At 36.8% G+C, this 22718-nt stretch overlaps 2 protein-coding genes across 4 annotated transcripts in view; both read right to left on the bottom strand.

Annotated features, from left to right (window-relative positions):
* The window catches only part of TAL2 (TAL bHLH transcription factor 2), a 63848-nt gene extending 50577 nt beyond the window's left edge, over positions 1 to 13271 (bottom strand). Inside the window, exon 1 of one of the 2 annotated variants that reach the window (XM_035697215.2) lies at positions 13140 to 13271. The gene's annotated coding sequence lies outside the window, so the exon portion shown is untranslated. Of the gene's footprint in view, positions 1 to 6386; positions 6515 to 13139 lie in introns of those variants that run through there. The other variant, XM_049116346.1, reaches the window with a different exon arrangement.
* FKTN (fukutin) overlaps positions 1 to 22718 on the bottom strand; it is a 72893-nt gene that overhangs the window by 29413 nt on the left and 20762 nt on the right. For both annotated transcript variants that reach the window (XM_025432926.3, XM_025432925.3), the window contains exons 3-6: positions 17566 to 17625; positions 13140 to 13343; positions 7174 to 7451; positions 6387 to 6519 (exon numbers count right to left, since the gene is read on the bottom strand). In XM_025432926.3, coding sequence (XP_025288711.1) covers positions 6387 to 6519; positions 7174 to 7451; positions 13140 to 13343; positions 17566 to 17625 — 675 coding nt within the window. The remainder of the gene's footprint in view (positions 1 to 6386; positions 6520 to 7173; positions 7452 to 13139; positions 13344 to 17565; positions 17626 to 22718) is intronic.

The following is a 22718-nucleotide window of genomic DNA, read 5'->3' as shown; positions in this document are numbered from 1 at the left end:
CGGAAGAAAGACAATCTCTTCAATAAATGGTGCTGGGAAAATTGGACATCCACATGCAGAAGAATGAAACTAGCCCACTCGCTTGCACCATACACAAAGATAAACTCAAAATGGATAAAAGATCTAAATGTGAGACAAGATTCCATCAAAATCCTAGAGAAGAACACAGGCAACACCCTTTTAGAACTCGGCCACAGTAACTTCTTGCAAGATACATCCAGGAAGGCAAAAGAAACAAAAGCAAAAATGAACTATTGGGACTTCATCAAGATAAGAAGCTTTTGCACAGCAAAGGATACAGTCAACAAAACTAAAAGACAACCTACAGAATGGGAGAAGATATTTGCAAATGACATATCAGATAAAGGGCTAGTTTCCAAGATGTATAAAGAACTTATCAAACAACACCAAAGAAACAAACAATCCAATCATGAAATGGGCAAAAGACATAAAGAGAAATCTCACAGAGGAAGACACAGACATGGCCAACATGCACATGAGAAAATGCTCCGCATCACTTGCCATCAGGGAAATACAAATCAAAACCACAATGAGATCCCACCTCACACCAGTGAGAATGGGGAAAATTAACAAGGCAGGAAACAACAAATGTTGGAGAGGATGCGGAGAAAAGGGAACCCTCCTGCACTGTTGGTGGGAATGTGAACTGGTGCAGCCACTCTGGAAAACTGTGTGGAGGTTCCTCAAAGAGTTAAAAATAGACCTGCCCTACGACCCAGCAATTGCACTGTTGGGGATTTACCCCAAAGATACAGATGCAAGGAAACGCAGGGACACCTGCACCCCGATGTTTATAGCAGCAATGGCCACGATAGCCAAGCTGTGGAAGGAGCCTCGGTGTCCATCGAAAGATGAGTGGATAAAGAAGATGTGGTTTATGTATACAATGGAATATTCCTCAGCCATTAGAAATGACAAATACCCACCATTTGCTTCAATGTGGATGGAACTGGAGGGTATTATGCTGAGTGAAATAAGTCAATCGGAGAAGGACAAACATTATATGTTCTCATTCATGTGGGGAATATAAATAATAGTGAAAGGGAATATAAGGGAAGGGAGAAGAAATGTGTGGGAAATATCAGAAAGGGAGACAGAACGTAAAGACTGCTAACTCTGGGAATCGAACTAGGGGTGGTAGAAGGGGAGGCGGGCAGGGGGTGGGAGTGAATGGGTGACGGACACTGGGGGTTATTCTGTATGTTGGTAAATTGAACACCAATAAAAAGTAAGTTAAAAAATAAAAATAAAAATGTCAATCTTGAGCTTACCATACCTCTAGAAAAAGACAAAACCTTAATTTAATTTTTTTTTTTATGATAGTCACAGAGAGAGAGAGAGAGAGAGAGAGAGAGAGAGGCAGAGGGAGAAGCAGGCTCCATGCACTGGGAGCCCGACGTGGGATTCGATCCCGGGTCTCCAGGATCGCGCCCTGGGCCAAAGGCAGGTGCCAAACCGCTGCGCCACCCAGGGATCCCTTAATTTAAATATTATATCCATTTGATCCTTGGCATTCAGGCAACCTTTCCCTCAGTCTTCCCCCAAATATAGACTGAAAATAATGTGACAGAAGGTACCCACTCATGGGGAAATTAAGGCTTAGAAATTTGTCCAAAATCTCAGAAAAAAATTGGTAGAAAAGGAGGGTAATATAGCTTTGTAGATATTCCTAAGCCAGGTGTCCAGATATTTCCATATTACCCTCTGGTTTTTCAATAGAATACAATAGACTGGACTGAAACTCATTAAGTATTATTTGATAGTTACTGCTGAAACAAAATCAAGTTCAGGAAAACGTATATTATCCTACTTCTAAACTTCTTGGTAGATTAAGAAAATAATTAGAAGTAAATAAAGTAAGTCAAGAGAGTATTTCCTCTTCTCCTCCCCCTGCCTTCCTGAACTATTCAATACTAAAACCACTAGGTAAGGCAAAGCAAGAAAATGCTCATGGTAGCTGGGTATGGGCATCAGAGCTTGAATCAAGTGAGGAGGGAATCCACATGGAGAGGACACCCCCTCCACGTCCAGTGTGAGGAGTCAGAGCCGGAAGCAGTTTGAGAAGTATGTCCATAGATGGAGGCAGCCCAGGGGGAGATTAGCAACATTCAAGCAGGGTGAGGACAGCAACCATGTGGGAGAAGGGACAGAAGCAATGACAGGCAATTGGACATATAAGCAAATATATTAAGAACAACAGAAGTCAAATTTCTCACTTTTTGAGAAGGGAGTCACAAATAAGGAAATAAACCCTAGGCTGTTTAAATGAAACATAAATTAGTTGGAATGGTGATATCAATGTAAATTTATGGATCTAAATAGATAGATACAGAAACACACACACACACACACACACACACAGTCATTGAGAGGGCTTGTGTGCAACAAAAACCAAGTAGCAATGAACACACCTGGCATCCAAATCATGGCTTCTAAAAGGAATCAGGGGATGCCTGAGTGGCTCAGCAGTTAAGCGCCTGCCTCCGGCTCAGGGCATGAACCTGGAGTCCTGGGATCAAGTCCCACATTGGACTCCCTGCATAGAACCTGCTTCTCCCTCTGCCTGTGTCTCTGCCTCCCTCTATCTCTCATGAATGAATGAATGAATGGATAAATAAATAGATAGATAGATATTAAAAAATAAAAAATAAAAGGAATCAGAACTTAGAGAAACAGTTGATTCTGGTGTTGCAGCAGGGAAGTTAAAGGATGAACCTAGAGCCAAAGAGCCAAAGAGTAAAATAGAACTCAAAAAATGAAGAAGACGTGTCAAAAAGCCATGGAAGCCACCATGAAGAGGTTTCCACTGGCCAAGTAAGAAAGAATTTGAGGATGAAAGTAAATAATGAAAATAAAAGAGGTTGCCTGGCTGACTCAGAAGGTCATGTGACTCTTGATCTCTGGGTTGTGTGTTCAAGCCCCATGGTGGGTGTACAGATTACTAAAAAAAATATATATATATAAGTAAGTAATTAAAAAGAAAAGAATGGACTATAACCTGTTGAATAAAATAGGAAACCAGGATGTAAACAAATAAATTGAAAGACTGATAAGGATATTATCAATTTTTTTAAGAGGGAGATCGCGCACCTGGTGTGGGAAGAGGGGCAGAAGGAGAAAGAGAATCTTAAGCAGGCTCCATGCCCAGCACAGAGTCTGATGCAGGGCTCAATCTCATGACCTGGGCTGAAATCAAGAGTCCAACACACCTCACCAATTGGGCCACCCAGGCGCCAATATTTTGGCAATATTGCCAATATTTACTTGGTTTGAAAGTACCTTCTGGGCACCTGGGTAGCTCAGTCAGTTGAGCTTCTGACTGGCAATTTCAGCTCAGGTCATGATCTCATAGCTCTTGAGACTGAGCCCCACGGTGGCCTCCATGCTCAGCAGGGAGTCTGCTTGGATTCTTCTCTTCCTGTGTCTCTCCTGAACCCTGCGCAAACTTTCTCTCAAATAAATAAATAAATATTTTTTTAAAAAAGTGCCTTCATGCCAAATTTCTATTGGTAACAAAGGAAAAGCAGAACCTTGACAAGGGTGAAGCTAGAGATACCACTTTAATCGAGTGATCAGTGTGAACATCAATAGTAACGGGACAAATCACAACCATGCAGCATCTGATGTAATGAGAAAAGCACAGAATCACCTCTGTTATTCCTATTATAGGTGTATTACCTGAATCTTATATGAGGAAAAATCAGATGAACCTCAAACAAGGAACAATTTACAAAATATCTGGCCTGTAATCTTCAAAAGCATCAAAGTTATTCATAAAAGTTAAAAAACAGGACTATGAAATCATTCCAGACTGGATGAAACTAAAGAAATAGAAAAATTAAATACAGGGGCACCTGGGTGGCTCAGTAGGTTAAGCAATCAACTCTTGATTTCGGCTCAGGTCATGACCTCAGGGTAGTGAGATCAAACACCTGGGTCATGCTCTGCACTCAGGGCAGTGTCTGCTTGGGATTCTTTCTCTCCCTCTCCCTTCACCCCTCCTCCTGCTCACACTCTCTCTCCCCCTAAAATAAATAAAATCTTTTTTAAAAAGAGAAAGAAAAAAATTAAATACGACATGTGATTCTAAATCCTTTTTATCATATTTTACTCTGAACTGGATCCTTTTATTATAAAGGCATTACTGGGGTAATTAGCAAAACTCAAATGGGGATTAAGTGGTAATAAATCTACATGTTAACTTCCTGATTTTTTTTTATTAAGACAACGTACGAGAATGTTCTTGTTTTGGGAAAATGCTAAATTATCTGATTTGTGAGATATACAGTCAACAACTTACTCCCAAATGGTTCAGGAAAAAAATATTTGTATTTTATTTATAACTTTCTTGGATGTTTGAGAATTTTTCAAAAAAAATATTATTAGAAATAGAAAGTTAGAAGGTTGTTTTATGAGCTCTGTTGGATTAGTTCATTGCTTGTTTTACACCAGGCATTGTATATAAGACTGTTTGGCGCCATCAAGTGTCCAAAGTTATGTATGCTCACTTCAATTTAAAAACTGACTCTCCTGGTATTTTCAAACAATGAAACATTTAAGAGATTAAGAGTAAAGAGTTATTAACCTAACTAGGCACCCTACATTAGTAATACCAATATAACAGCAAAAAAGAAAAGAAAATTTGAAATCACAAGTATACCTTGCTGCAAGTGAGGGACACAAACAACCTGATAGAATGAACACAAAGTTCCATATGATCCTACTATAAATATAAACCTCCAGGCAGGATTATAGTCTTGCTGTGTGATGGTACTCTAAACAACAAAATCTATGAGGCTATAAATGGTAAGCCCTCTGAGCATCTATCATCCATATTCTTCACTCAAATGCTGACTGAGTGCTTGCCCTAAAAATTTCAAAAGCAAGAACGAAAATACAGAATTAAAAAATTTGATACTATCCTAATGATGCATCACTATTTTGAAGCATTTTACATTTTACACTGCTTTCTCACAAAGAGCAATGAAATGGGCCTGGGCAAATGCTTGCTAGGTAATAGAGGAGTCCTCCTAAGTGTCCTTAAAAAAAATCATTTGATTCAGATGAGCACATTATTCTCCAAACATTTTTTCATAATTATAGGATTTTTTCTTTGTGCCAGATGCTGTTTTAGATACTGGGGCTACAGAGGTGAATAAAGTAAGATGCCTGCCATCAAGAAGTTCATATAGTCTACTAGGGGGACAAGACATACACTCCTAATTCACTGTCATAAGTGCTCTAACAGAAGTGGCAACCAGAACAAACTCCCTTAAGGCCAGAAGAGTGAGTGGTCAAGTCCAAGCACCAGACTACATCTCTGCGTCTTCTTACTTACTGCGTGATAAATGATGATCAGCACTTGCCTATGAGAGTAGGCTCATCCACAGAGGCAGTTGGCCAGCTTTCCACCCATGAGGCTGACTGGGTATGTTTCACAGCTCCACAACTACAGAAAAGGGGACTGGGCTGGGAAGACCCACCAGGAAGGCTGTCAGGCCTTAGTCCATGGGAGTAACACAGCCTACCAGGAAAACCTTGCATTTGTGGGTGTGGGGCACAATTTTAGGGCATCACTTAGTGATGATACAGCTGGTACTTCATTTCTCCATTCCTTTCCTGTTCATGTGTCTACAGCTTTCTTGGAAGGGAATCCCAAAAAGCAAAGGGCAAGAGGAAGGATTAGGTACCCCAAATCCATCATAAATCTGTTTTTACTATATTTCTGTTTCCAGTCATCACTTAGAACTGAACTTTCATGTCTCTCAAAATCTTTATATCCCCGGGGTCAGCAGAGTTCCTGGGAAACTGGCTTTCAATAAATGTTTATTGAACTGAAAGCTACAGCTGCAGAATAAAGTAAAGTTCAAAAAGCACTGGTCTCTGCATAGCATTTACCTTCAAAATCCTTCATAAACACAAAAAAATTCATATTCATTGTCAACCCTCTGAGAAAAACTGTATTTTCCATGAAATCTTTTCCAAATCTATATGGTCCATCTTCAGTGGCTTCATCCTAACTGGGGTGCTTCAAGAACACACCACCTTTGATAAAGTGTATGGGGTGTCCTAACCTAAAGCAAAGGCCAGTGCTAAACCTACCAAAAGTCTATCTAAATAAAACAATGTCTCCACAAACAACACACCATTCAACTAGGGAAGAAATAGTTTCTTGAGGTTAATGTTTAAACTACCTAAAAATCAATCAATCAATCAATCAATCAATCTAGAAGAAAATAGATAAACCAAAAAATATTTCTTACCTATTTTTCATAAGTCCCTTCATTCCCTACCCCTTCCCAGAACTATTAAAAATACACACATTTCCTTTAATTTAAAAAGTACAATATTTGATTATTTCTAACCTGAAAGAATGCTCGAGCTTCTTTATACCTACACTCAATAAACCTAGAGCGTGGTATTTCTTCTAGAAAGTGCACTGGATCTTTTGGGATGAGAATTTCTAATCCATCAATAGTAATTTGTTGTAATTCTGGCCTGAAAACAAAAGTTAAGATTTATTACAAGGACTTAACCCAGAAAACTGGCAGCTCTTCAAAAAATACAACATAAGTAAAAGAGCTAAACATCAAGCATATTTTCCTCAGCTACCTCAGAGATCACTTTTTAAGATCTACTTTCTCAGCAACTTTCAAATATACAATACAGCACTGTAGCTACAGTCACCACACTGTACATTACATCCACAGAAATTATTTATCTTTTAACTGGGAGTTTGTACCTTCTGACCACTTTTACTATGAAAGCATATATTATGAACATATCTTCTCCTGTGTTTGTACTTTTTATAAATGTAATCAAGAGTTGTATTATTTTAAGTCTTGCTTCGGTCACTCAACATTGTAGGATTCAACTATGTTGTTACACAGAGCATTAATTCATTCATTTCCATGCTCTACAATATTTCACTGTATGAATATACAATGTTTGGGGGCGTTACAAACAATGTTGTCATGAATGTTCTTACATATATTTCTTGGTGTCATGTACATGAATTTCTTCCTATTGAATATTTACATTTCAAAACTGATTTGTGTAAATTACATATTAATTATTAAATGTAAACAAAGAGTAAGAATTCATGACTGGAAAATATAAGTTTCAGGACTCCCCTTTAGATCCTGAATTTACCTGTCAAAAGCTCCAGGATAACGACCAAACTGTAACTTTCGGAAAGGAACAAATTTCCTGTCCATGTGTCCTTTGAGTCGTAAATGGCCATGCCAGAGGTAGTTGCCACTCCTCTCATGAAAGACCACCAAGTGGATGGCATGATTGGCCAATCTGCAGATGTAGTGCAAGGGAATTTCAGTTCCAGAAAGTGAGTCTATGCCATCTAGCCGGGGATCTTTGCTCTCGATCTTTAGGCATTGAAATCCCATATTTTCAGCTATCCGAAACCAGCCTTCCTAAAACCAAAGAAACATCAAGCTTAAATATTTAAAACCAAATGCTGGTAGCAAAACTAAAGTGACTTTTACACTGAATTAAGCCATACATATTTTATGCTAACGTGCTCTTTGCCTGAAGATTTAGAACTAAGGGTGGCAAGGAGGAAGGTGGTGGTGGTAGAATTAAGAAGCATACCAGAAAGGGGAACTACATAGCTTGGAGGATACATTCAAACTCTCTTTATGCAAATTAGTACCAATTTCTTCCTTGGAAAGAGAATGCTCACATTAGTGTTTTCTGGATAGTATCTACAAAGTAATTGTTAATATAAGGATAGCACTTAAAACAAAACATTTAATTTTCAATTTAACTTCTATTAATCTGTATCTTCCAAAGTACTTCAAAAGAAGAATACTTTCATCTCATAGTTAAACTGCTACTTCAATAGAAGTCCATCATAATGCCAATTAGAAAAGATACTGAGACATACTATCAAACAAGTACATTTTCCAACATCATTACAGTAAAATCTAATGTAACAAGATTAATCTATATGGTAGACTTTTAGTCCTAATACTAACAAAAAGTGCTATGGATGATTAAATAGTATTAATTATTGAGAACACACGAGATTTTAATAGGACTTTATAATTTCCAAGGAACTTTTATAAACATTATTGCATTTACATATGACATCTACCTTCTAAAATAAGTAGCACGAGGTATGCTAGATTAAAAACCAGACCCACAGAAGTCTAAAAAACCAGAATTAATAAGAGGCAAAGCCATTGCCAGCATTTAGGTCTTCTCCAACTAAATCTAAGGTTCTTTCCATTCTTAATACTACCTCTCTATTCTATATTCATATAGTGTATATGAAACTCATTCACATTCATTATCTCATCTGATGCCCCCAGAAACTATTTGAGGGCAGCAAGGAAGATATTATTATACTTAGTCTACAATTAAGGATAACAAAGCTCTAAGTGGTAATATCAGGCTTTAACATTATTAAATTATGGAGCTGTGTCTGTAAGTTTGTCTTAAGTCACAGTAGTCATAAACATTCTTCAAGAATACTTTATTCACATCACTTACTGCTTCTGAATGTTGTCATTTGGATTAGCTGTATCCTCATCATGATCTCATAACAGACATAGACCTCTATTATAATATTGATTATACAGCTTTTTAATTGTTTAATTGTTTAACTCCACCAACAACTGCAAGTACTAGTTGATTCCTAGTACACAGTAGGTACTCAACAGATATCTGGTGTTATTGTTATTTATGCTGTTATATGAGAGAAAGTGCTAATTCTGGTAGAGAACGCTAACTGGCAATAACAACTGTCACTTATGGATATAGAGCTAAACTGTGTCCTGACCAAAGGAATGTGGATGGAAATATCATATAATACTTCTAGGCCTGGCTTACAATCTTCATAAAATCTTCCATGCTTTCCCTCTTCTGTCTGCATCTAGGGAAGCAAAGAACTCCAAGATGGAAAAACCACACAAATGAAACAGCCTGTATCCCTAAGTCACTGCTTCGAGGAGGGTCATCCAGGAGTACCCCTGACCAAGAATATCCATACTGGAGTTGAGTAAAGACAATCACTCCTTTCTTGTGCTAGGTTAATGAGATTTTAGGGATTTTTTTTTTTTTTTAACAGCAACTAATGCAACTTACCCTAACTAATGTAATTTCACCTGACTCTCCTTATGTTAGATTGATCAACTGCAGGGCTCCTCTTTTTCCTTTTCTCTCTGAGTATACCTAAGAAGTAGAATGTACTGACTGAGGGTGAGAGTGACCAACTCAGAGATGAAATGTACAGGATGGAAGAAATGCATTATTAGCTGGTAAATTGAGGAAAAAATTAAAAGGCTAACAAGACCTTGAAGGGGAATCAGACCTTGGGATGTGGGAGGAAACACTGACAAACAAAATAGGTAGAACTATGAAATGGCTTGTCTTCTTATAATCATGAGAGAAAAGTCAGAACAAACTAATTGCTCTGATGAAATAGAGCAAAGGCCTAAGTCAAGGCTATACAGCACAAATCTACTCCCAATTGCCTTTGGCAGTAGTTTGCTCACTTTATGGTAATGGTATTAATAAAGAATAATCACATACGAATTAAGTTTGTAATAATTAGGTCTAGTACTCTAATTAGCTCTACCTTAGGAGAAGGTTTAGGAAGGACTATCCAAGAACTCTATGTGATGTCATATGTATAAAAGAATAAATATGAACCTGTGTAATTATTCTGGGTATTGCTGACCTTTTGCATATTGGTCTTGCCAATCGTGGCACAGTCTCTTTCTTCTAAAGTATTGGTTCTCAAGGCAAGTGCTACCATATCCAAGAGACATTTAAAAAATTTGTGGGCAGGGGCACCTGGGTGGCTCAGTTGATTTAAGTGTCTACCTTTGGCTTAGGTCACAAACCAGGGTCCTGGGACTGAACCCTGTGTCAGGCTCCCTGCTCAGTGAGGAACCTGCTTCTCCCTCTTCTTTTGCCTCTCCCCTCATTTGTGCATTCTCTCTCAAATAAATAAATAAAATCTTTAAAAATATTTGTGGGCATATTTTTAATTATCATAATGATTGAGGAAGATACAAGTGGCATTTAGAGCCTCAGGCCAGGAAGGCTAGACATTCTATAATTCAAAATATGAATATCTGTCCCATATCCTAAATAATTTCAAATGTTCTATCAGTCCTGCAGCAGAAAAACTTGTTCATAATGATCTGAACCTCTATTTCTCAGGGATACAATGGCTATGCTAAAGAGGAGACAATTTTACTTTTCTGTTGTTGGAAACCTGTTCATTATTTAAAAAAATCACATTACTAACAGTATCATTCATAATATGAGTCTATATTTGAAGCTAATCATATTTAATGATCCCACTGAAAAGTGCAACCATCTGAATTACTTCATTATGCTTTCCAATGTAGTCTTGACTGAACATTTACAAGCTGAAATACACATTCCCTTTTATTTCTAATTCATATTATAATTAAGACATTATATTGACTTAGGGGATTCTGTATGTAGGCAGGTTATAATGTCAAACTTCATTTTGGGAAAACAAAGGAACATTATAAAAACTCTTTATAGAAAAGGCTTATAAGCATTGTGGTCTTTTTCTATGAGGAAATCAAACAGTCCAGTAGAAATGGGCTACAAATACTGACATTTAGGAATCAGTGAGAAAGCTGGCATAGCCTTATTATTACTCTATCATGAAAGTCACCAGTTTATGAAACATGGCCCTAAAAGAAAGCTTCCAACTGGTTTTCAGTGCCTCATTCTTAAATATGAACAAAGATCAGCAAACATTAAAGAATGGCTATATCATGAAAACCAAATAAAATAACCACAACAAAAAAATAAATAACCATAACAAAAAAATAAATGCCCAAAATGAAGGGATTTAGAAAAACAAAATGCAATACGGAGCAAACAACTAAACAAAACCCCCAAAACATGAAAATCTACAGAACAAAAAAAGATATAACCATACCCATGAAACAAGAATCATAAGAAACAGTACACAAAATTTTTGGAAAAATATAAAAATTTTGAACAATATGAAGAAAATCAATGGCAGTGTTAGATTTTGTTTAAAAGTAGGACAAGAACTACGGGTGGTGGAAGGGGAGGTGGGTTGGGGGTGGGGGTGACTGGGCGACCAGGCACTGAGGTGGGCACTTGACGGGATGAGCACTGGGTGTTATTCTATATGATGGCAAATTGAACACCAATAAAAAATAAATTTATAAAAAAATAAAAGTAGGACAGTTAGAAAAAGAGATGAAAAATCTATAGATGAGAAAGAAATCAAAGACAAGAAAATGAGAGACTCAATTCTGGAGGTCCAACATCCAAGCAATACAAAGTTCTTTCTTTCAAAATAAAGAATACTTTTATTTAATATTATCTTGTCCTACCTAAATCAATAACACAAGAAAAAGAAATCAGGTGTAAAGATTGGAAAGGAAGAGACTAAATTGTCTTTTTTTTTTTTTTAAGATTTTATTTATTTATTCATGAGAGACACACACAGAGAGAGGCAGAGACATAGGCAGAAGGAGGAGAAGCAGGCTCCATGCAAGGAGCCCGATGTGGGGCCCGACCCCGGGCCTTGACCCAAAGGCAGATGCTCAACCACTGAGCCACACAGGCATCCCACTAAATTGTCTTTTTGTGCAGAAAATATAACCTGCTACATTCAAAGAAAGAGAAAAAAGAAAGAGGGTGGGAAAGGGGATGAAGAAGGGAGAAGGCAGGGAAGAAACTGAAGTTTATCTATACAGTGCAGATTTAAGAACAGTAGCTGGGAAACAGGGTCAAAATACAAAAATCAACAGCATTCTCAACTACCTCTAATAACGAATTAGTAAAGGAAGAGGTAAAATATCCATGTTATCTTGTCACCTCCACCCCTTGTGCGTGCATGCACACGTGCACACAAACTATAAGGTAGCAAGGAATAAATCTTATCAAAAATGTGCAAAATATGGAGCACCTGGGTGGCTCAGTTGGTTGAGCGCCTGACTCCTGGTTTGGCTCAGGTCAAAATCTCAGGGTTGCGGGATCAAGGCACACGTTGGGCTCCACGTTCAGTGCAGAGTCTCCTTGAGATGCCCGCCCTCCCGCCCTCCCTCCCTCCCTCCCTCCCTTCCCCTCTGCCCCTCCCCCAACTTGTATGCTCTCTCTTTTTCTCTAAATAAGTAAATAGAATCTTTTTTAATGTGTAAAATCTGTTAGAAAAAATACAGTATTTTATTAAATCTCATCAAAGAACATCTGAATGAAAGGATTATTTATTTATGTTCACAGTTAAGAAACCTTAATATTTTAACAATATCAAGAAACTTTTCATGTTTTTGCTTTCTCAGACTAGCCTGGATGATTAGACACATGGTCAAGATACCTCCACTGCTCCATTTGACAGCAAGCCACCCTGGAGAAGCAGAGCTGCCTAGGTGACTAGAAGCTGAGCTTAGCTGAGATCAGAACTGCCCAGCTAAATGCTACCCAAAAATCCCACCATCACAGAATCATGAGTATCAAACAAGTACTACACACTTTCAAGATGGAAAGAGTAGTGCTATGGACTAGTGACATTGCCCTCACACACCTTATGTGGCAAATACTGAATATTCATCACCAAAACCCTTCCTACTTGCCTGCCTATGCTGATGGAAATGCTAAACACCTGTCTTCCTAAGCCCTTTACAACCAGAAGACGTACGAATCTAGTTCTGGACAGTGAGCTATAAGCAGTTTATCAGAAGCTTCTGAGAAAATTCTTGCTTCAAAGGATAGTGTCACTAGCCCTTCCTGTCTTTAAACATGGATTATGATGCCTGATAACCTAACCAGGACAGCTATCTTGTTATGATGAGAAAAATGAAGAAAGAACTTCAGTGATACCAGCCCTGACATCAGTGAGCAGCTAATACCAACGGCACCAATCTTTTAACCTCTTGTTACACAAGAAAAGTAGGTCCCTCTATTTGCTGAAGCCATTGTTAATTGTCTTCTATTACTTATAGCTGAAAATATTCCCAACACAATTTATAAAAAGCTTTAAAGATTTTTGAAATGTTTTACTTTTAAAAAACTGGTTTATTCCCACACTATTTTGTAAAGGACACATTCTGTTATGTGAAAGCAAATCATCTTACCTCATTCTTCCACAGGTGATACCGTAGCGCAAATGTGGTAAAGTCTCTTGGAACACAGAAAAACTTGCATTCTGAAGTGGAGCCATGAGAAGTATTTTTGACTTGTTCAAAGTCTTTATTAATCAATTCCAGGATCAAAGGATCAATAAGGAACACTGGTACATTTTGGCTGGATGTTAGCACAATAAATTTTTTAACTGCACGCTGTTTGAGAGAAAAAGAATCTCCTTAACTCTTCTAAACCAATACAATAATCCACCTTATTAATTTTTTTATTCATTAATTTTATAAGAATATGTACAGTTTTTACTCAAAAGATACCATGTCTATTATTTATGCTGAACGAGTAAGCAGATAAATACTATAGGGCCCCTGCTCTCAGGATATACACAATATACTAAGCAAGATGAACAAGTATTTACAATATATGATAAAATATGCTACAGTAAAAATATATGCAACATACTATAAAGTACAGAAAAGTAAGCTACCAATTATACATCAAAAGAACAACATAGACGAAATTGTACCTGAGATGAAAACCTGGGGCTTACAAATTATTCCCTTGGTATTGGCTAAATCTTTTTGAGCCTAAGTTGGAGAGGTAATACCGGATCTGTCAGTTTTTAAAAATGGTAATGTCAACCTTTTCAAAATAAAAAATCAATTCTGTGTGCTACTTTTTTTCATGTTTGTTAATACTGCTTAATAATCTTTCTAAGCAAAAGATTCAAACTAAAATATATTGCATGCTTGACTATTCTCAAATATAGTTTGATTTTCTAACAGTAATGTAATATTTTAAAATATAATTCTTTGGAGCAGTAAGTAGAGACCCCTACTGAAAAAATAAGTTTCAAAATTAGAATAGAAACACAATCCCACTCAAGTGTAACACCAAAGAACAGCAAAGATAAATAGAAGAACTGGTATACATTATTGCTTAAAAGTATACCTTAGGGCAGCCCGGGTGGCTCAGGGGTTTTAGCACCACCTTTGGTCCAGGTAGTGATCCTGGAGACCTGGGATCGAGTCCCACATCAGGCTTCCTGCATGGAGCCTGCTTCTCCCTCTGCCTGTGTCTCTGCCTCTTTCTCTCTCTTACTCTGTGTCTCTCATGAATAAATAAAATCTTTTTTTTTTAAAGTATACTTTAATGAAAGTAATAATGATTTCAAAGGGATGTATGCCCATTAAAAAGATGTCTCACAGAATTAAGGATAAACTATTATTCACAAAATTTGAAGAAAAATGTAAAAACATATACAAGATAATAAACAGATAAGGATATTAAGAATTTTAAGGATAGACTGGGGCGCCTGGGTGGCTCAGTGGTTGAGTGTCTGCCTTTGGCTCAGGTCTTGATCCCGGATCCTGGGATCGAGTCCCGCATCAGGCTCCCCACATGGAGCCTGCTTCTCCCTCCCTATGTCTCTGCCTCTCTGTGTCTCTCATGAATAAATAAAATATTAAAAAAAAATTTTAAGAATAGAAAAAAAAATGAGGGCAGCCAGAGTGGCTCAGCGGTTTAGCACCTGCCTTCGGCCCAGGGTATGATCCAGGAGTCTTGGGATCAAGTCCTGCATTGGGCTCCCTTTGTGGAGCCTGCTCCTCCCTCTGCCTGTGTCTCTGCCTCTCTCTCTGTCTCTCAAGAATAAATGAATAAAATCTAAAAAAATTTGCGAAAAAAAAAAAAAAAGACCATGAGAAACTCTCAACTATAGGGAACAAACTGTGTGTGGCTGAAAGGCAGGTGAATAGAAGGATGGGGTCACTGGGTAATGGGCATTAAGGAGGGCAGGTGATAGAATGAGCAGTGGTATTATGTACAACTGATGAATCATTAAATTCTACCCCTGAAACGAATAATACACTGTATGTGAACTAAATTGAATTTAAATAAAAAAATTTTTAAAGAAAGAAAAAATGAGATAAAGCTAGTAATAAGTCTCTTACCATTTGTTCTTAGGCCGAGTATGCAAAATACCAAGACTACAATAATCTCTGCTCTAGAGGAATTTATGATCTCTTAGTGGCTGAAATAACTAAGTTAAAAATTAGAAAGCCAACTTTATGCTAAAAGATTCAATAACTTAGGGACACCTGGGTGGCTCTGCGGTTGAGCGTCTGCCTTTGGCTTGGGGGTGATCCTGGAGTTCCAGGATCAAGTCTCATATCAGGCTCCCTGCATGGAGCCTGCTTCTCCTTCTGCCTATGTCTCTGCCTCTCCCTCTGTCTCTCATGAATAAACAAAATCTTTAAAAACAAGAGATTCAATGACTTAGATGAAATGGATAAATTTCTTTAAAAACACAATTAACAAACTCCCATAAGATGAAACAGAAAATCTGAATTGCCCTATACCTATTAACTAAGTTGAATTTATATATACATATATGTTACATGTTTATATATTATATATTCATATATATTTTTGTATATTTTATTTGAATATATTTTATGAGTTAACTAAATTGAATGTGCATATATACATATATTCATTATATATTCATATATGTTATATATTTGTATATATTTGTTTCATATACTTTATATGAATTTTATATATATATATGTATATATATATAAACAATAGCAACAAGAAAAAACTCCAGATTCAGATGATTCACAGGTGAAGTCTATCAACAATTTAAGGAATAATACCAATTTCACAAAAATTTTTTCAAAAAACTGATGTCTTAAATTTTGATTTTCTCATTTATCTTTTTTTTTTTTTCTTTTATGGTGGTTGCTTTCTGTGCTTCACACTAGGAGAATAAAAGAATGATTTTGGAAGAAAGATGATGAAGTGACAGACACCAGCACATATATGGTATTTAACGTTTGTAGAATGAATCTCTTTCAGCTTAGTGTTAAATACAAACATGACAAACACATTTATGGCTTTGTTACAATTATCAATATAAGTATAGATTGGGGCAGGGTGGAGGAGAGATTCCCTAACTCACCTTCTAAATATGCCTTCCAGGCTGTTATCAATGCAATCATCAATGCTCCTTGGAAACAGATGTCCAATTGACTCTAAATCCAATTAATTCTAAATAAACATGTCTATCATCATCGTAATTCGTTTTGTTTAGAAGAAAGAAAAATGTCTTGTTGATAGAGTGTACTGAGACTGTAAGAGCCTATTCATCTACAAGGGCTTTGGCGGGACTTGTTCTTAGTGAAAGGCTGGTTCCTAATAATCATCCTTCTCTTTCCTCAAGTCATCTATTTAATAACTCATTCTAGAATCTTATCAGCTTGCAGTATCACACTTACTGATTAGATTTCATCCCTCCTTCCTTCTAAAATACCATAACAAAAGTATTTTAGTACTTCTCCCCCTCCACATGATTCTGCAATTATAAACAGTGATTCTTAGTACCATGCAATGTAATTAACACAGAGAACTCACTGAATAGTGAGCTGTTCTTTAATCTTTTCTCATTTATCTTGGAAGCAAACCCTTTAAAAAAAAAATCCCTTATTTTCTCCTACCTCAGGATCCTTCCCTGAAAGAAAAAGATGAGGCTTTTCCCGTTCCCCTCAGACAACTCCTACATTCACAGAGCAAAATATCTGATATTTTTAATAAATTAAAAATTTATTTTGATATTTCATAGTTGAGGAGGCTGATTTAGGATATCCCAGACTTTACTTTTAAATAATAGTTCAAGACCAATTGGTGTCAGCAATGACCTAAAATTATTACTACTTCATTGCTGCTTCATGATTTTGAAAACCCATTTCCTATCTAAAGCTTCATGTCTCTGGTTAAAGAGATGCCAAAGACGAGTCATCCACAAGAAATAAATGGTCATATTCAAAATGTATACTAATAGGATAAATGTAATTTTTTATTAGTAACCAATAACCTTGCACTGTTTTTCATTCTAAATTTGGCTAGAAAAAAGGTAAAGAAACATATTTTATAAATGTATACTCTAAAATTTGTAAATCAAAACAGGGATATCTTGTGCATACCACTAGTTTTCTTGATCTTAAAAAGTAAACATGTTGACTAGATTTCTATTCTTAATCATTATTTTCCCTTATTCATAGTTCCATTCTGATTCACATATTTTTTCATTTGGAGATGCACCATCGTTTAGTGAGTGAGAATTCTGAAGGCAAACATTTAGAATCTGGGTTCAGTCACTTATTAGCCAACTAACCTTAAACCTTCTAAGTGAACTGAGATAAAAACATGTACTGACTTAATAAAGTTTCCATAAGAACTAAATGAAATACTGTATATAAAGCACTTGACACAGGGCCTACCTCTTCCCCTCCACCACCTACTTTCACTGCCCACGAAGATAGCTATCACCATTGTCATCATTCAACAAATACTTATTGAGTACATAAACAAATGAACTAAATGAACACTATAAATGAGGAATTTCATGCTTGTACATACCCACTGTGTGCTATCAAATCCAATTCGGCTTCCTTTAGATTTAGATAAACCAGTTCCATTCTAAGAAGATAACAGAAAAATATTTTAGTAAATTCAAAGCTATCTTTCTCTGTCTGACTTGTTTGAGTTGGTATACGGAGAACAAACTGGTGGTGGCTGGGGCGGGGGAGGGACTGGGCAAAATGAGTGAAGGAGAGTGGGAGATAAAGGCTTCTAGTTATGGAATGAATAAGCCACAGGGATGAAAGGTACAGCTTGAGGAATGCAGTCAATGGTACTGTAATAGTGCTGCATGACAGACGGTAGCTACCCCTGTGGTGAGCATAGCATGACTTGATTCACTGTGTTGTACTAATTTACTAATGTACTAATGTACTGTTGAATCAGTGTTGAAACTAATGTAACATTGTGTGTTAACTATACTCCAGTAACAAATAAAAATTAAGAAAAAATATTCAGGGCTAGAGAATCAGAAGGAAGAAAACCTTATCAGTTTTCATCTGACAAGCCCCAAAATACTTTGAAAGTATAAGGAAAAAGAATGTCTGATGGCCTAGAGACAACAGGAAGAATGCTTCAAACTGAAAGAAGATCCAGAGAAGTTTCTTATGCCTTGAGTGTGTTCTTTACCTAGAAGATGTAGATGGGAGGATACTGAAGAAGAAAGAATAGCCTTATCCTAAAAATGAAATATGCCCCAGGCTCCTAAAAAGGAGACTTACTTCCCCCACTAAACTGCAAACTCAAGAGCAGGGACTGAATCCAATCCTTCTTTGTATTGACAGTGCCCTAGCATGGGCAATGAGTAAATGTTTAATGATGGTTTGTTAAATGCAGGGAAGGAGAGCGGAAAAGAGGAACAGATATACTGAGTAAGATAGAGTGAACTGGTCTCTCCTCATAAGCTCTCAATTTGACAATAATATTTTCATACCAAGGGATATTTGAGAACAAACCACAAAGAGATAGCTTTGTAATCTTCATCCTTGAAAAGAGATTGCAAACTCTGTGACATAGCCCTTGTTGCTTACTTAGCCCTTCATTAGTAGATGAGACACAATTTCTGAGCTTTGTTTTCTTTGCTGGATCATTCTCATCAATATAGAAACATGGTATTATTTCTCCTATCTTCAAACAAACAAACAAACAAACAAAAGAAAAAACTCCTCTTGCCAACTAACAATTTTCTCTCTTCTTTCAAGCAAAACCCCTAATAGGTTGTCTGTTCTCACTGCCTCTGATTCATTTCTTCCCATGAGCTCACAAGATTAATTTCACTCTTTCAGGTATTCATCAAGATCACCAATGACTTCCACATTGCTAAATCCAATGGTCAATTATTACTCCTTATTTGATCTAACAAGAATTATTGATCATTTCTATCTCACTTAAACTTCAGTTGCTTGGCTCTCAGAATCCCATACTTCTAGTTTTCCTGGATTTCTCTCTGGCTGCTCCTTCTTATTCTCATTTGCTAGTTCTTCCACCTCCCTGATGTATTGGAGGATCCCAAAACTCAGACCATGAGACTTTTCTCTTTTTATTCACTGTTCACTTTCTTGGTAATTCATCTACTCTAATGGCTTTACATACAATCTACACACTTACAACTTTCAATTTATATTTCCAACCAAACCAGTCCTTTGAATTCCAAACTTATATATTCAACTCTATTCACCTCTTCATCTGTATGTCAAATAGGCATCTCAAATTCAGATCTCCATCCCTCAAGCTTGCTTCTCCTGTCTTTTCCATCTCAGTAAATAGCAACTTCCCAATTAGCAACGTTTCCAATTAGGCCCAAAACACTGAAATTATCCCTGACTCCTTTCTGTCTTTTACATCCAATAACTAACTCATCAACAAATTCTGACAGCTTTACTTTCCACTTTTTCTGAACTCTACCACTTTTCATGAACTCTTCCACTTTTCATGACACTTGTTCCACTTCTTCCACTTGTTCAAGCCATTACCATTTTGTGTAAGTTACTAGGACAGCCTTCTAACTGGTCTGTTTTAGCCCTTGACCTTACAATCTATTCTCAACAGAGCATTCACTCTACTACTTTTTTAAGAGTCAGATCATGCCACCTATCAGCTCAAAACTTTCGTATGGTTCCTAATTTCACTTAGAATAAAAGCAAAAGTCCTCTATAGCCATATTGACATCTTTCCTGTTCTTAAAACTGGGAGGCATGTTCCTGCCTTAGGACTTCTGTGCTTCCTTTGGTCTCTGGGTAGTATGCTCCTCTTCTAAATATCCACATAGCTCATTCTCTTCAAATAGGCCGCTTCCTCTATTTGTAATGGCCTTCCCAATCTTCTTTACCTGGAGAACTTATAAAATCAATTCAAAATACTATTTCATCCATTAAGTATTCTATTGTAACCTTCCTAAGTAGGTTATTCAGCAGTTTTTCATTCACTATAAACTTTGCACTTACCTAAGCTTGAAGGGTCAAAGATAAGGACATAGGAGGTTCCAGTTTTATAGGAGCCTGAAAATTATACAATTATGGTAGTCCTTTTTAAGAAAAGAATGCAAAAATATCTTTTGCAAACTTCACCAAAAAATTTAGCTTGGTAATATATTCCTAAGGCCCCTTCAAGGGCCTTTGGAAGTGAAGGACCCTGCAGTTTAAATTTCATTTATCTTAATAGTTAATCTACCTGGTAAGAAGTTACTGGCACCCAGTGGCTATACTGTAGCTGTATCAGAGGAATGCAGTCCCTATCAAGCAATGATCCTACAAATAGAGAACCAAGAGAAGAAATAACCTGACCTCTCTTTCCCTCTGGTCTCCAATCTCCAGGTGATGTTTCCCATTGGCTGACCTCAACTAGAAAATACAAGGGAACTCAGCTAATGCAGTCCATAGAGGTCAGCCTCCCAAGGCCCAGAGTATGGAGAAAACACAATCTGGAGGAGCTAACAGTGACTACCCACATGGTAAGAAATTTGGATCTTATTTCATAGGTGTGCTATGCAGAGAATAACTGGATCTGATCTTAAGAAAAATAACTGTGACAGCTGTACAGAAAAGGATTACAAAGGCTAGAGACTAAAAGTTCTTAAACTGTAACTAGTAAAATAGGCAGAACAGGGTTTATGAAGTATACTTTAAAGAAGTAACATATTATATTGTTATTTGCTTATATGTCTCTTTCTAGGTTTCTTTTTTTTTTCTTTTTCTTTTTTTTTAATTTCATTATTTGAGAGGGAGAGAACAAGCGAGCAAGGTGGAAGGGCAGAGGGAGGGGGGGAGAGAGAATCTCAAGCAGACTCTGCAGAGTGTGGAGTAGGACATAGGGCTTGATCCCAGGACTCTGAGATCATGACCTGAGCTGAAATGAAGAGTCAGACAAGACACTTAACCCACTAAGCTGCCCAGGCGCCTCTATACATTTCTTAACTCCTTGCTTCTTCAATCCCAAATTTCCCCAATTTGTGACTTCCTAGACAGCAAGGATTACACATGACTCATCATTTTGTCTCACAACCTAGTACTAAGCTTGGCACACAGTAAGTGCTCAACCAACACTTCAGAAATAAATGGCTGAATGTTCTGAAAGAAATGCTACATAAAACCAGGAGTTTTAAAAATAAAAAATTTTAAGCCTAAATATATTCCCATAGGATATTTAGAGTAAAAATTAAGTGAACAAATAAATTAAGTGAAGTAAATAAAGATGGAATCAGATGCCAAAAAAAAGGGTAGAAAGTCTGGTGGCTTACTGAACTACACGGATAAAGGAGTCAAATTAAGATATGCCATTAAAGACAAAGTATTTGAGACAGAGGAGGTGAAAATTTAAGGAAAAAATCCTTTCTTTTTTTTGAAAGAGAGTATCCAATAACTCACAGAAACCAAAAACCAGAATTCTTAATCTAGCATGATCATTAATCTGCCTACAGAGAATCGAAGAGTAAGACTTAAGAACATCTTTTTAAGTCTTTAATAACTGATCTTTTTCAATTATTTATACATTTGCGATCCTAAGGATCAGAAACACGAATCATGGTAAATCCATCAATCCTACAGGCAGCTTTCCCCTTCTGGATCTCAGTGCCTTTCCTTCCAGGGGACGCACTGTTCTTTTCCTTATTCCCAAGTCACTCAAGTTCTTAGTGGATAGGCCTCATAAATGTGATGTGGGATGGTGGAAAGCTTTGTTTATTAGTAAGCCAAAATGTTTGGCCAGAAAACCTATGAAGTCTGAAGTCTGGGAACACATGGAAATATTTTTTCAGTATCTGTCAATTCCAATGGAAGAAATTCTTTCACATTTCTCCTGAACAATGGCAATAATGGGGCCAGGGAGATGTGGAGGAAAAATTAGGAAGAGGACAACAGCATTTATCAAAGTTTATCATACTACATCAGATTATCAGATAAAATATTTTTCCTCCAGCAATGACCCATATATTATCCTTCAGAACATAAGAGCCAATAGCCAAAGAAGATATTTTTAACTGTATGTTGGTAAATTGAACACCAATAAAAAATAAATTTATTATTAAAAAAAGAAGATATTTTAAAAATCATTTCTTGCATGATTTTAGCCAACTGACCAACTCAAAATATTTCAAAAATCTTTGTTGCAAATGATCTAAATGGCTACCAGATTTATTTCCATTTCTAATAACAGCATATAAAATTGTTCACTGTGAATGACTATTGTTAAACTTGAAACCCAAACTCCCCTTTCTTCCTTCCTGGTCTTCTAACCAAACACACAGAGGTTACTACATATAATGCAAAGAAAGACATCCTAGCACAAAACCCTGTAAGTGGCTTTCTAGGTAATAAGAATAGCTGGATATTGCAGGTACTGATGCTGCTTATAGTTCTAAGTCAAGAACATCATTAACTGAGACGCCTGGGTGGCTCAGTGGTTGAGCATATGCCTTTGGCTCAGGTCATAATCCCGGGGTCTGGGGATGGAGTCCTCTATCAGGCTCCCTGCGAGGAGCCTGCTTCTCCTTCTGCCTATGTCTCTGCCTCTCTCTCTGTGTCTCTCATGAATAAGAGATAATAATTTAATAATTATTAATAATAATTATTAATAATAATATAATAATTTATTAGATTATTTTATAATAAATAAAATCTTAAAAAAAATCATTAACCAAACCAACAGTTTGGTTCACT

This window comes from Canis lupus, chromosome 11, assembly GCF_003254725.2.
Source record: "Canis lupus dingo isolate Sandy chromosome 11, ASM325472v2, whole genome shotgun sequence".
NCBI classification, from domain to species: domain Eukaryota; kingdom Metazoa; phylum Chordata; class Mammalia; order Carnivora; family Canidae; genus Canis; species Canis lupus.
Note: the sequence above shows the minus strand (reverse complement) of the source record. Positions and strands in the feature narration are given on the sequence as shown.